The sequence below is a fragment of the Chiloscyllium plagiosum genome, unplaced genomic scaffold (genome assembly GCF_037043375.1).
Source record: "Chiloscyllium plagiosum isolate Xiang-an unplaced genomic scaffold, Cpla_swu_hap1 HiC_scaffold_15, whole genome shotgun sequence".
NCBI classification, from domain to species: domain Eukaryota; kingdom Metazoa; phylum Chordata; class Chondrichthyes; order Orectolobiformes; family Hemiscylliidae; genus Chiloscyllium; species Chiloscyllium plagiosum.
In genome coordinates this window covers 52679525-52694254 of record NW_028270153.1, presented here as the reverse complement: position 1 = coordinate 52694254, position 14730 = coordinate 52679525, and the positions used below count along the sequence as shown (strand labels likewise).

The window sequence follows — 14730 nt, the reverse complement described above, 5'->3', positions numbered from 1 at the left end:
TGACTTTCAAATAGGAATTAGATAAGCACACGAAGAAAAAACATTTGCGCTTTTACATGGAAGGGTTCTCGAGTGGGACCAGCTGAGTTGCTGTTGCATAGAGCTGGCATGGACACAAATGGCAAAATGACACTGTAGCTGTTTCATGATTCCATGCCAAATTTACAAACAGTCGTGCACAAAGTACTGAAAACGTGTAATTTGAAAATGTTAATGGAATATTTGGCTGGTGCCAATGATCTTTTAATATGAACGTATGACAGTGATATCTTGCCTATATTGAGTTTTGGTCACACTATCGTCTGGGGTATTTCATTCAGTTTTAGGTGCAGTTTTTAAGGAAAGTTACACTAACCTTGGAATTAGTAATATTTCTATTTGCAAGATGATAGCAAAGTGTGATAGCAAGTGTCATAAACTTGGTTTGTTAACTGTGGAATTATGAAAGTTGGAAAGTGATCAAATTGAATTAACTCAATAAAATTGCAAAGAATTTTATTTGGTTTATAGCGAGAAAGCATTGTGGAGGAATCCAGAATTATATGACACCATATTAAAATTAGAATTATGTTATTTGGAAGCAAGTCAGAGAATGCCATTTTATGCAAAGGGTGATAGAATATATTGTTAAGCACCAGATTTTGGATGCTGGTCAATTTAAACTTTGAAGAACAAATTGATTAATGCTTTACTCAACAAAAATCTAAGAATGTGAGATTGAGTTATAGATCAGCCATGATCTCATTAATTAGCTGATTGATGTTCAGATGTCCCTTTATTTCTAATTGTCTTTAACCATTAATCTAGGAGATCAACAACCACAGTAAAATATGACTGAATATTTCAGGCTTTAAAATTACATTTTGTCTTAGTTTTGTGGTGATCAAATGTTGGCTGGGATATTTAGTTGTTGTTAGGGTTAACAGGTGAGTTAGAGACGTGACATAAATTGTCTTGGGTTTGGAATGTGAACACGGATTTCAGCCAATGGCTCTCAATTATTAGTAGACTGCACCACAGTTATTTGAACAGTTGATATTGATATGCTCGATGAAAGGGACCAATGTATTGGGCATTCCCGGTGAGAGGTATAATGAGAGCTACCACACGGCGGCGCAGTTGAGAATTAAATCCAGGGGTGTGATTGGAAGCAGCACTGAGCTGAGAAAGGGTGACATTTTCTTGCGGCTGAACGATTAGATTAATATTATTTTAAAACAACACAATTTAAACTTGCTTAAATTTTCCATCCAAGAAACAAACATATCTGCAGAGCAATGGGATGCATGTTCAGTCGCAACTGAACTTTCTACCCATTTATAGATGTTTTTTGAAGATACCTTTCTAGTTCCCGAGCTTTCATTGCACAAAAGCGCTCGATTTTTGAAACAATCAGAACTTTTTTCGCTGCTTAGAAGCAAATTCGTTCGCAATTTTTTAAATTATAAATTATGGACAGCTAAACTTGGATAATGAGCACATGTGTAGCAAACTGTGAGACATATCTGGATATAAAATATGGGGACAACGAGGTAATTTTAGGGTAGGCACTGCCTGGCTGTTCCATTCCTAGGCTGATTGTTGCGTGCTTATGTCTTTTTCTTTCTTTATCGTGACGTCTTACTGGCAAAGATCATTTACATTCAGGCAGGATTTTTAACAAGATAAAGCAGAGCGTTCATTTGCAGTACTCTTCCCAAGCTTTCAAAGTGCAGTCGGTGAGTGACACAAAACCGGAGGGACTGTCTCTGACACACAGATCAGAGAAGGGAGCTCGTGAGCAGGACCAGGAGTGAACCTCTGGAATAAATAGATCGCCTGAAAACCCCGTCCAGACGAACTGATATGGCAGCGTCAAATAATGTTTTGTTTGGCTGTGGTCTTCTCCATCAATAATTCACACCGGGATTTATAGATCAAGAAGGGTTTGTTTTTTTTTGTGTGTGTGTGTGTCACACATTCCGGGGAGAGAGGTTTGCAAGGGACGGGGGACTTTCAGGTGCAGTGCCATGTTTCCTGGAGGGGGTTCTGCCGATTCGTACTGGGATAGCCAGGTGTAGAGCAGGTTAAGAGGAGCAGCTATCGTTCGTCCAGCTGAAATCTAGGAAGAGGGAAAGGAGGAAGACACGAGAGTGGAGAGGCTTGTTTCTGGTTGCTTGGTGTTGCCGCGAGGGTTGGTGGTGGCTGCAGTCGACAATGGTGCTGTCCATGGTGCTGACGGCGCTGGCTGGCCTGGCGCTGACCACGGTGCCGGTGCTGACACAGAATGACACGGAGCCCATCGTCCTGGAGGGGAAGTGCCTGGTGGTGTGCGACTCCAATCCGACGGGAGACTCCAAGGGCTCATCCTCCTCCTCCCCGCTTGGGATCTCGGTCCGCGCCGCTAACTCCAAGGTGGCTTTCTCCACTGTGAGGAGCACCAACCATGAGCCATCGGAGATGAGCAACAAAACTCGGATCATTTACTTTGATCAGGTAATCTCGGAGAATTGGAAACAAGAACAGCCAGTGGGAGATCTCACTTCCAAAGCCAGCGCTTATATCAAGGACTGGCTGAAAGATGGCCAGGTGTGAGTCAGTGTTAACCCTAACGTGGAAATGCAATGACATTGTTTTAAAAAATGGCTAAATGTTCAGTCAGTGTGTCACTCCACAAATCGATTTATTTGCGTGACTATCTGAAACTAGGAGAAAGTGAGGACTGCAGATGCTGGAGATCAGAGCTGAAAAATGTGTTGCTGGAAAAGCGCAGCAGGTCAGGCAGCATCCAAGGAGCAGGAGAATCGACGTTCCTGAAGAAGGGGTTATGCCCGAAACGTCGATTCTCCTGCTCCTTGGATGCTGCCTGACCTATCTGAAACTAGACCCGTATTATAAAACAAGGAGGATTGACAGTGTAGAGTGGTGCAACAAGTGTTAATGGGCAAAAAGGGAATCTCAGTTGAATAGAACTATCTTGTATTACTGACTCTAAATGTACTAGGATGTAGCTATAAACGTTTTGATGAAATGACATTGGATTAATTCAGGATTAATTGTAAATGAGAAGAAAAGGAACGGATGCGTTCAGAATGTATAATTACATAATCATTGCCAATAAATAGCAGTGGATGCATAGCCGCTGGCTCTCAATAAAATTAAAAGAAGCTAAATATAAAATAATTCATTCAAACTGTACATTATCTGCGCTTTAACATTCATAGGATCCAGTAAGTGAGAGATATTACAGTCATGAACTCAGTTTGATAATGTCGCGCAGTTTCGATTTTAAAACTGCCCGTGAGGGATATATATTTCAGTAGATAAATAAAGTTGCTGGAGAGAAGCGGATTATGATTCAGGTTTCAGATAATAGGATCTTACTTCGGAAAAGTTAGCTCAATGTGCATTTTCTAAAGTTGCATAGGGAATCACAGGCAAACATTGCGTTAATTGTTTCCCTCTCCTTAGTTAAAATGTCTCAGGGTTATTGTTATCGGATTGTGACACAGAATACGTGGCAACTACTAGAGGGGGAAACTAGCAGCCTCAATCAGATAACTCCAATATTGCTTTCCCCACAGAAATTATAATTTTAAAAATCTCAACTTTTCTTGATTTATTTTCAGCTAGTCGCCTTCTTCAGTGTGTTATTAAAAATGGCCAGTAATTGTGAGTTGTGACTTCCTTAGTATCACTCGACATGTCGGAATGTCGATTGACGAGAAATATATTGATCAGTTCAGCCCACCTTAAAGTTGAATTAATACAGCTGCCATCTATACCAGCTGCCAGATTCACATGGAGTAATGATTGGAAAGAGGGCATTTTATTCTACATTTGGTCAGTTTGGATTCGCATCAGCTGCGTATGTAAATATATATATCTCCTATGATTTGCCAATGTCTGTGAACGCAATGATTTCTCCTCCAGGCTGACAACACAGACTGATCAAATTATCCCCCTCTCTCTCTCTCTTTATTGCAGATCTTAGTAAATGTGGGCAATTGCTTTACCCTGGAGTCGGTCTTTGTTGCCCCAAGAAAAGGCATTTACAGTTTCAACTTTCATGTTATCAAAGTGTACCAGAGTCAAACTATTCAGGTTTGTATGTGAGTGTTTATAGCTATTGAAATTCCCATTGCAGCAATGTGGTCAGTTAACCCTATCCAACGCTATCCAAATACAAGCAGGATGATGTGTATGATTCATCCTGTAAACATGACAAGGGCTTTTACACATGGAAACTCATGACTTTGTACAGGTATTTTCTTGGGACAAATCTGCCACACAATCACTGAGAGATATGTCATCATTGCATTGTTTCTCTACATTGATTGTGATACCATTAGTGATGTAGTTTAAAAAAAAGAAATTAAATTTGTTACTTTCAACCTCAAATAAAAAGAAATAACTTCAAAAGCCATAATTGACACTTTGCATTTGCTTTGACAACTATCTCTTGCACTGGATAAGGAAACTGTGTTGAGATAAGCTAAAGGAAAATTCACTGCTCAGAGTATATCTGATTACAGATACAATGTGAGAGAGGAGACCCAGACCTCTCTTGCTATAGAAAATTTATAAGAAGCTTTTCAGTCAGCTGCAGTTCTTTTAACGTAATGGCTTCTACCCTGCAGCACCGTCTAACTCTAGCATTCAGTTCATCAGCTAACACTGATCTTAAGGCTGGACTTTAGATATCTGTCAGTTTGAAATGCACCAAGTGAAGTATTCCATTGACGTTTGCAATGAGACTTATTCAAACCCTCCATTTGAAGTCTGTTTATTTATGATTTTTTTGTTAATATTTGGTATGTATTGTGATCATTGCTGTAGGGCAGTTCACTTACTGTCATCATCAAATATTCAGGTATAGTTAGTGAATTTCATATCCATTTCTCTTGGATGAATCCCAAAAATATTAGCAACATTTTTCCCTTTACCACTGCATAAATTAAGTTTCCATTTTACAGAGTCTACCAATTTAAAACCATTCATAACAGAATCTGAATTGTTTAGATCTTTGAAATCTAGATGGATGAAGTCATGTCTTCCAATAATATGGTAAAAGAAATAAGAAGGACAAAAGATATTGAAGTCAATGGTGTGAATAAATGGGATGGGAATTATCAGACTAGCAGAGTTTACAGTGTTGTAGAAAGCTAGGCTATTGGAGCATTTAAACAACGTTGGTGTGTCTTTAAATGTTTTATCTTGTCTTACCAATGTTACTGTTCAATGCACTGATTTGGAATTAACTTCAATAGCCTTTGTCAATGCCAAACACCCACCCACAAATAGCTGCTATGCTCTGCTAACAGATCAATTTTGGTTTCCCAAATGGATTTCCCTCCACAACAGTTTTTCATTGGTGAATAAGGCCCATGCTATTCATGACCATATTGTGATTTACTATATTGCTAATCATTGTATAACCTACATATTTTACATTCTATGCAGTTTGACTTTGAATTGAATTTTAAAAAAACTAGAGGTATATATGTACGGCTCATTCAATCCTGTTAGGTTCCCATCAGAAGATGGGAAATGAGAGTTGTGCAACATCATTGAGAACTTTTAATTGTATTCAAATGTGTGTGATACATTTTTGCAATTCCAAATCTTAGTTGACGCTAAAGCTTAGTTAAATGACCAAAGTTTTGATCATAAGTTTGATATCTCCTTGGTTTGGCATCAAAAACATTTTTATTGTTAAAGTTTTTCCAAACACACTATGTTCAAAGTGTCATGCAAATTCATGTTATTATTGTCAAACATAATAACCATGTTCCAGACCACAAGCTCCTCATGGACAGTACCATAAGAAATATGATAATTGTTTAAAAATTAGAAAGAAAACTTAATATTTCAGTCTTGAGAAATTGAAGCAGTTGAATGTCAACTTTCTATAGTTCATGGAAATAACCAATAGTGAAGGTCACAACAAGATTGATAGGGAGCAGTGAAGAAAATTCAGCTAGACTGGTTTTGAAGTTTTAGTTTAGCATTGATGTCACAGGAATCATAATCAACCATAGCGTGGGACATTACATGCTGCATTAACTCCATAACATCATCAGCAGCACCAGCACTATGTTTTTATTATGTACAGATGTTGTCTCATTGTTATCTGTAAGTTGTTTTGATCTATTGTCATCTGCACTTGTTTTCTTAAAGTAGTATTTTCTGATGCTCTCAGCTCTTTTGTAATTCTGAAATGGAAAGAGTAATATTGATCTGATTCTGACCCACAGCATAAAACATGCTTTGTGAAGGACAATTAAATCTTTTACTTTTTTCACTTTAAAATCTGGGCATTGTTAGACTTCATTTCAATTGCATTATATTTCGCTTTGCTTTTCCAATGGTACATTGCTAAATTTTCTTAATTTTATTGACACTGTCCTCAGCTTGGGATATTCTTCCATTTCTTCTCAGTCAGTCATCCTATTTGTTTTTTTGTTCATCTCTCTTAATTTTCTCATAATTTCATTTCCTTGTGAATATCTTCATTCTTAGCAAATCTTCCCCTCCCTTTTCACATTCAGCACTTTCCTGATATTATTTCTGCTTCCTGTGTATGATGCACGACATCATCTGGTAATAATGTTACCTCTATTTCCTCAGTGCATTGCAGTTTTTCCTTCATTCTTGCTGAATTTTCTTCACTACTTTTTCTGTCAATCTTAATGTGACCTACGCCATTGGCTACCTCACAGTGCAAGGGATCTGAGTTCAATTTGAGTTTTGGGAGATTATCTGTGCGGAGTCTGCACATTCTCCCTGTGTCTCCGTGCGTTTCCTCTGGGTGCTCTGGTTTCCTTTCAAAATCCAAAGATGTGCAGGTTTGGTGAATTGGCAATGGGAAATGCAAGGTTCAGGGATGGAGTAGGGAATGGGTCAGGCTAAGGTGCTCTTCTGAAGGTTGGTGTGGACTAGATGGATTGAATGGCTTGCTTCCACATTGTAGGAATTCTATGATTCTATGATTGACTGCATCATCATGAATCACAAAACAAATATATTTGTTTCTCAGGACTACAAAACTAAGTTTTGCTTCTTTTTTTAAGCAATTCTCACATTTTCTGTGGTATTTTTCCCTGAGTAGCCTATGGTCTGGGACATGGTTGTCACCTTCGACAACAATAACATTAATTTGCATGAAAGTTTTAATATAGAACTCTTGTAAAAGCTTTATCAATAAAAATGTTTTTGATGTCAAGCCAAAGAAATTATCAAACTTATGATTGAAAGCTTGGTCAATGAACTAAGTTTTAAGGATCAACTTAATTTGAGAAAAAGGAGTGAAAAGTGAAAAGTAGAAAGAGGGCATTCCAGAGCTTGGGGCCAAGATAGCTTAAATATGGCCACCAATGGCAAAGCAATTGAAATTGGAAATATACAACAGTCTGGATTTAACAAGTGCTGTGATGTACTAGACTTGGATGTCTGAAGAGGGTTGTAAAGTTAGGGAAGGGTGAGCTCATGAAGGGCTCTGAAAAGGAGAATGAGAAGGCATGGCTGTGATTATTAAGGGATGAGTTAGGATCTAAAGATGTGCAGCTTGGGTGAATTGGCCATTCTAACTTGTCCATTGTGTTCAGAGATATATAGGTTAGATGCATTAGTTAGGGGAAATGTGGGGTAATAGGGTAGGGGAATGAGTCCGGGTGGATTACTCTTCGGAGGGTTGGTGTAGACTTGTTGGGCCAAATAGCCTGTTTCCATACAGTAGGGATTCTATGATTCTATGATATGTTTGAATGCATGTAGGAGAGACATAAATTATCAGTGGTGGTCAGCATCAGTCTGATGGTGGTTGGGAGTCTGGTGATGGTAAAGGGTTTTGAATTCTTATGGTGGTGCAGGTGGTGTTGATGGAAGAGGAGTTTATAGATGATAGCATTGAGGTAGGGGGCATGTGGTGGTAAGCTTTAATGTTTATATTGCTAGAATAAAGGCTATCATTGGGATACAGCCAGTATGCCATAAAGGTTGAAATTCCAGGTTATTGGACAACACAAATAATTGTGTTGCACAGAAATCATTGTCTCAGATATTATACTTCCTTGTATGGAGTGATATTCAGTTTTATGAGGAAAACCAGAAACATTTGATTGGGCTGGAAATGCAAGCAGCATACTCTGAGTAGATTCATCGTTTTTCCTCCAGGTTCCAATTATCCCAACCCCAAACTGTTTGCCTTTCGTGACCTAATGCAATATCTTGTGAGGCAATAGTTTGTACTCCTGCACCCACTGGTCTACAAGCTGTTTTGAAGTCATTAAAATAGAAATAAAAGGGATCTAAAAATGCAATACAATATCTATTAAAATAAAGGCATGATATTTTAAAATGACCACATTCCCTCCTGCAATTAAGAGGCATTTGGATGGGTATATGAATAGGAAGGGTTTGGAGGGATATGGGCCGGGTGCTGGCAAGTGGGACTAGATTGGGTTGGGATATCTGGTCGGCATGGACGGGTTGGACTGAAGGGTCTGTTTCCATGCTGTACATCTCTATGACTCTAGGAGTGCCTACTCCTCTTTCCCCAACTCTGTTCAAATCAGAAGTGAGTAGACTGTTTAAATTTTTATTTTGAATTCCAACTGCTAACTTGATCCAAAGTTGCCCATTTTGTGAATGAAAATTCATGTCAATCATCTCAATCTTCCTAATATTTACCTCATGAGTGACACGTTTGGAGTGGAAAGGTGGTTCAGTGATTATCAGTAGTTAGTGTCAGGGACCCAGGTTCAATTCCACCCTTCGGCGACTGTCTGTGTGGAGTTTGCCCATTCTCTGTATGTTTGCTGCAGGTGCTGCAGATTCCTTCTGCAGTCCAAAGATGTACAGGTTAGTTAATTTAGCCATGCTAAATTGCCCACAGTATCCAGGGATATGCAGGCCAGGTGGGTTACCCATAGGAAATGCAGGGTTACAGGGATGGGATTGGTCTGGGTGGGATGCTCTGCAGAGGGTCAGTGTGGACTCGATGTGCTGAATGGCCTGCTTCCACACAATGGAGATTCTATGCATTCTATGATCTGGAAAATGGTTGTGATGTTAATACATAGCCTGGAGATCATTGCAGTGAAGATTGGGAGAAATAGATAACAGACTGAGGATCTGGTATCTTGTCTTGTACATTATCATCCAGTATAAAAGTTGACAACAATCTTGATCCCACTCCTACTCTGCACCCATCCACCTTTGTAAAAAAATCAGCTGCTTACTTTATTTCTTTCCTTGCCTTATGGTAGTGACCATATTTTCAAAGTATATCATTGGCAACATAACACTTTGGGATAACGTGAAATATGAATTACACTGTATAAAAGTGGATCTTTTACTTTTCATTTTAATTTATTATTCAATCAATAAATATTGATTAATGAATATGTTAAATGTATTTTTTGCAGATGATTACATTAATAAATATTTACGAAATGAAATTTAAAGATTGAAAGAAAATAAAGGCTTGAGAATCATATTCTAAAAAAAGAAATCAATTATAGGGATAAAATGGCATCTTTAGATGTTTTATTGATATGGGGAGATGCCAGAAATCCATGAGAGTTTGCTCAGGATCTCTGAGGTGCTTCGGGGAGACTTAGAGTTTACATGTGGCATGATGATCCTGGAGGCTCAGTCTTAGAAAAGGTAAACTGCAAAAGATTTTCTATAAATTTATTGCAGAGAGGAATATCACTTTGTTGTAGTAGTCAAAATCCTTGGCGTTTTGTTTTGTAGAGACAACTGGACTGGGACTAAGAGTTACTCTGCGTTATTGCAAGCATGGAGAAAGAGGGGAAATTCCATGCTGACCAGCCACAAAAATAAATGTGTTGGGGAGAAATAATTTTCTGAGAAGGCATCCTTCTTTGTGTTGAATAGTATTTGGTCTTATAAGGAAAATAATGCTGAATTGGGTTGAGATTGATTTGAGGAGCATATTCCAAGTAAATTCATCATATAAGTACTTGCCTTCAACCATCCCGACTCCCTTTATTTTGCCTTTCATTGCCTAACATGTTGATCCATGTATTGTCGGTTAATAATGGTGAAGACAATATTCTCAGTTCTTGGATTACACTAGTGAGACCACATATTCACCAGGGCTGCTTTGTATTGTGGATTCCTTCCAGGCCTGCTATTTGTTGTGCATATGGTCAGAATGATTTTTGCTTCAGATTGCTTGCAGTAATGCCCAGTAAATTAATCGTTATCTCTGGGAGACTTCATGGCAATCTGAGAAGGCTAATGGTCCTAATGTTAGAACATGGGTGTGTTTTTTTTTAATGTCCATGGCATATGGGCATGGCTGACCAGGCCAGCAATCATTGCTTATTCCAAATGACACCAGAGAAGCTGGTGGTAGGCCGCATTCTTGAATTGCTGCAGTGCTTATAGGGTAGGAACATCCAAAATACAGTTAGGAAAGGTGTTACTGGAATTTAATCCAGTAACATTGATGAAATGACGGTATGGTTCCACGTTAGCACCATGGGTGACTTGGAGGGAAAACTACTGTTGATGGTGTTCCCAATTGTCTGCTACCATTGTCCTTCCAGGTGATAAAAGTCATACGTTTCTGTGCTGTCATAGCATTGTCGAGTCATAGAGTCATTCAGCATGGAAGAAGACTCTTAAGTCCAACCAGTCCATGCCGAACACAATCCCAAACTAAACTAGCCCCACCTGCCTGCTTCCGGCCCATATCCCTCCAAACCTTTCCTATTCATGTATCTATCCAAATGTCTGGTAACTTGTTGTAATTGTACCCACATCCACCACTTCCTCAGGAAGTTCATTCCACACGCAAACCACCCTGTATGTGAAAGAAATTGCCTCTTATGTCTTTTTAAACCTCTCCTCTCTCACCTTAAAAAGTGCCCACTCGCTTTGAAATCCCCCACCCTAAGGAAAAGACAGCTACCATTAACTCAACCTATACCTCTCATTATTTTATAAACTTCTACTAGATTGCATCTCAACCTTCTACATCCCACTGAAAAAGTCCCAGCCTATCCAGCCTTTTTTCATAATTCGAACCTTCCATACCCAGCAACATCCTAATAAATCTCTTCTGCACCCCCTCCTGCATAATAATATCCTTCCTATAACTGAGTGACCAAAACTGGAGACAGTATTCCAGAATAGGCCTCATTAATGCTCTTAACATTGATGACTTAGCTTTAACCTTAACATGACTTCTCAACAGCTATATTCAAACGGCTGAGCAATGAAAGCAAGTGTGCCAAACACTGTTTCCACCATCCTGTCTAGATATATACGCAAACCTGAAAGAATTACATACCTGCATCCCTAGGTCCCTCTGTCGAAAGGGTTTAGGTGAGTTACGTTTAGATGGTACACAGTGATGCCACTGTGTATTTGTAGTGAACATTGAATATGCTGGATGAAATTTCAATTACGTGCGCTGCTTTGTCCTGGATGATGTCAAGCATCTTGAGTGCTTTTAGAACTGAACTCACCCAGGCAAGTGTCGAATATTACATCTTATTCCTGCCTTGTGCCCTGTCGGCTTTGATGGATCACTCTGTGCAGAATTCTCAGCCTTAGACCTGCTCTTTTGTAACTATGTATATGGTTGGTCCAGTTCAGTTTTTGGACAAAGGTTACCAACCAGAATATTGATAGTGGGTGCAGTCAGTGTTGGTAATGCCATTTAATGTCAAGGGAAATTGGTTGGATTCTCTTTCATTGGATGTGGTCACTACCTGGCACTTGCAAGGCATAAATGTTATTTGCCATTTATTGGTCTAAGCTGAATGTGTAAAGGTTTTGCTACAGATATTGATACAGATTGCATTAGTATCTGGAGAGACATGAAATATATCGGACACCATGCAATTATTAGTATATATTCCCATTTCTGACCTGACAATGAAAAGAAGGCCATTGATGAAGCAGCAGAAGATGGTTGGGCACAAGGCACTATTCTAAGGAACTGCAGCAGAGATACCCTGGCATTGAGTTAATTGACCTCCAGCAAGCTTTTTCTTTTGTTCTTGGTATGACTTCAAACAATGGAATGTTTTCCCCAATTCACATTCACTTCAGTTTTGCCAGGGATCCTTGACAAATATTTGTCAAATAGTTATAAATAGTTATCCCAGGATAACTCTTATCCTGATCTCACCTCACTTCCTGAGTTCAGATCTTTTGTTCATGTTTGGAACAAAGTGTAATGGAATTAGGAGCTGACTTACCCTAGCAAAATCTAAACTGGGCATCAGTGAGCAGATCATTGGTCAGTCACTGCCTGCTTGCTAGTGACTCCATTCAACACTTTCAGGATGATTGAGAGTAGCCTCAGGGGTTAGTAATTGACCAGGTTGGGTTTGTTCTGCTTTTTACGGGCAGGACACGCCTGGGTAGTTTTGTACATTGCCAAGTAAATGCCATTGTTCTGGATACTAGCTGAGAACTGCTTGCCATAATGTAAATTCAGATGTGTCCCTTTAAGATCATAAAATATAATACTGTCATCTGAGGTCTAACAGGATTTACAAATTCTGAGGGAGGGTCACTTGACCCAAAATGTTAACTCTGATTTCTCTGTACATTTGCTGGCAGACCTGTTGAGCTTTTCCATCAATTTCTGTGTGTGTTAAGGTTTATTGCTATTTGATATAAATGGACACGAATATTTATAGCTTTAACTTTGATCTGTATTTATACATTCCATGTTTTAAAAAGGGAAATCATTTGTTCTGTTTGATTTCTGTATGTGATCCCAAATAGTCTAGAAAGTTGTTCCCATGCATTTACATGAGGCCTTTAAATATCCTTAAGATGAATAGCTCAGTGCTGTGGAAAACAAAGAGTAGAAGAGAGAAAAATTAATGTGCCTTTGTTTAACAACAACTTTTTTGCTTACCTAATGAGACAGAAATAGAGAAAAAGCTATTTTAAAAAGTCAAAACTAATCAGAAGATCAGTGAGTGGACAGGTCTTCTTCACAGAGAAACACATCATTCAGAGAGGAATTGGCCTGTAAAATCAGACGTGCAGTTTAACAGTCTCTAAAGCAGACACGACAGAAGCAAAGGAAACCTGAGTCGCTTGGAAGTTAGTGAGAGAAAATGATCCAGAAATAGAAGGCATTGGGTGTCAGAGAGGAAACATCCAACAAGGCTGTTGAATGTATTGGTTTAAGGAATTGACATGAAGAAGTGAATGAGCTGTGTTACCAATTTGTTTTAGGGTTTCATGAAGAGACATTAAATAAATAAGATAGCATAGAGTGGTTCCAAATGATTGTTAGAAATAAATCACAACAGCATTGTCAACTGGGCAAGAATATTTCAACTGAAAACAGAATGACTGTTCACTGATGTTTCAGAATCTATAAGGTTGTGGTTGAGGAAAGAAGAGTTAATTTTTTATTGTTGATATAGTACAGTTTCACATAATTTTTATAATGATGTTTTGTGAATGAGTACTTTAACAACAAGTGGCAAACAAATTATGGTTATCAAGTCAAGTTTCACTCTTTGACCTTACTTGTTCAGTATTAGCAATAGCTGAGATCAAAACAACTAAAAATCTTAAGTTTGTTTTGCAATATAATGTGTAACATTTGAATGGTGTTAGCTGCACATTATATGCATGCCACCTCCAAAATGTCATTTGTGTTACTCTACTGGTGAAGGCAACCTGACAGAAATAGTTCAGGTGTCATTCAGATTTACAAGAATAGAGCCGTATTGATATTCTGAGCGCCAGTAAAGATGCCTGAACACACCGCCCAAGTCGGGGTCTGGAACATTGTAGCAACAACTATGGAATACAATGGGGAAAGAAGACATGGGAAGGGTCCATTGCAGAAGAAAGGATGCAAATCTTCAGATTCTTAGAAGATGCGTTTTTATTGATGATTAATTCCATTCAAGGTCAATTGTTCAGATTGCTAAATTTCAGTGACTATGGTAGATCTCACACCACTACTTTTTTCAAAAGACTTCTAAGCATGTTCTGGGCAAACAATATTTCAGACAATTAAGTAGCCTTCATGGTAGCCAAGTGATCAAATACTTCTCTCTGTCTTTCACAAAATTATTCTTTAAGTTAACATTGTGGATTTCTTTGTAAAATTAAATTCTATTTACTTGTGAAAGAGTCATGGAGTTATACAGCATAGAATCAGGCCCTTCGGTCTACCATGTCTATGCTGACCAACAGACACCAAACCACACTAATTCCATTTACCTGCACTTGGTCCATAGCCTATGTCCTGGCATTTTAAGTGCTCGTCCAGATGCTTCTTAAATATTGGGAGAATTTTTGCCTCCACCACCCTCTCAAAAGCAGCATTCTCCATATTTCTATCACCATCTTGGCAGAAAAGTTATTTCTCAGATCTCCACTAAACCACCTACCCTTTACCATATACTAAGGCCACTAGTCTTATGCAAGTCTGCCATGAGGAGAAACATTCTCATGATCTACTCTGTCTATGCCTCTCAACATTTTGTATTTTTCAAAATATGTCCTCCCTCAGCTTCCTCTGCTCCAGGGAAAACAAACTCAACCTATCCAGTCTCTCCTCATAACTGAGACTTCTTGTCCCAGGCAACATCCTGGTGAATCTCCTCTGCCCTCTCTCCAATCCTTCTGATAGTATAGCAACCAGAATTTCACAAAGTATTCAGTCAGTAGCCTAGCTAATGTTGCATGACATTGTAACAAGACTTCCTCGCTTCTATATTCAATACC

At 38.7% G+C, this 14730-nt stretch overlaps 1 protein-coding gene across 1 annotated transcript in view; it reads left to right on the top strand.

Moving 5' to 3' along the window:
* The first annotated feature begins 1753 nt into the window (after window positions 1-1753).
* The window catches only part of cbln4 (cerebellin 4 precursor), a 150065-nt gene continuing 137088 nt past the window's right edge, over window positions 1754-14730 (top strand). Inside the window, exons 1-2 of the mRNA XM_043710210.2 lie at window positions 1754-2475; window positions 3967-4083. Of these exons, the coding sequence (XP_043566145.1) occupies window positions 2197-2475; window positions 3967-4083 (396 nt within the window). The 5' untranslated portion in view covers window positions 1754-2196. The remainder of the gene's footprint in view (window positions 2476-3966; window positions 4084-14730) is intronic.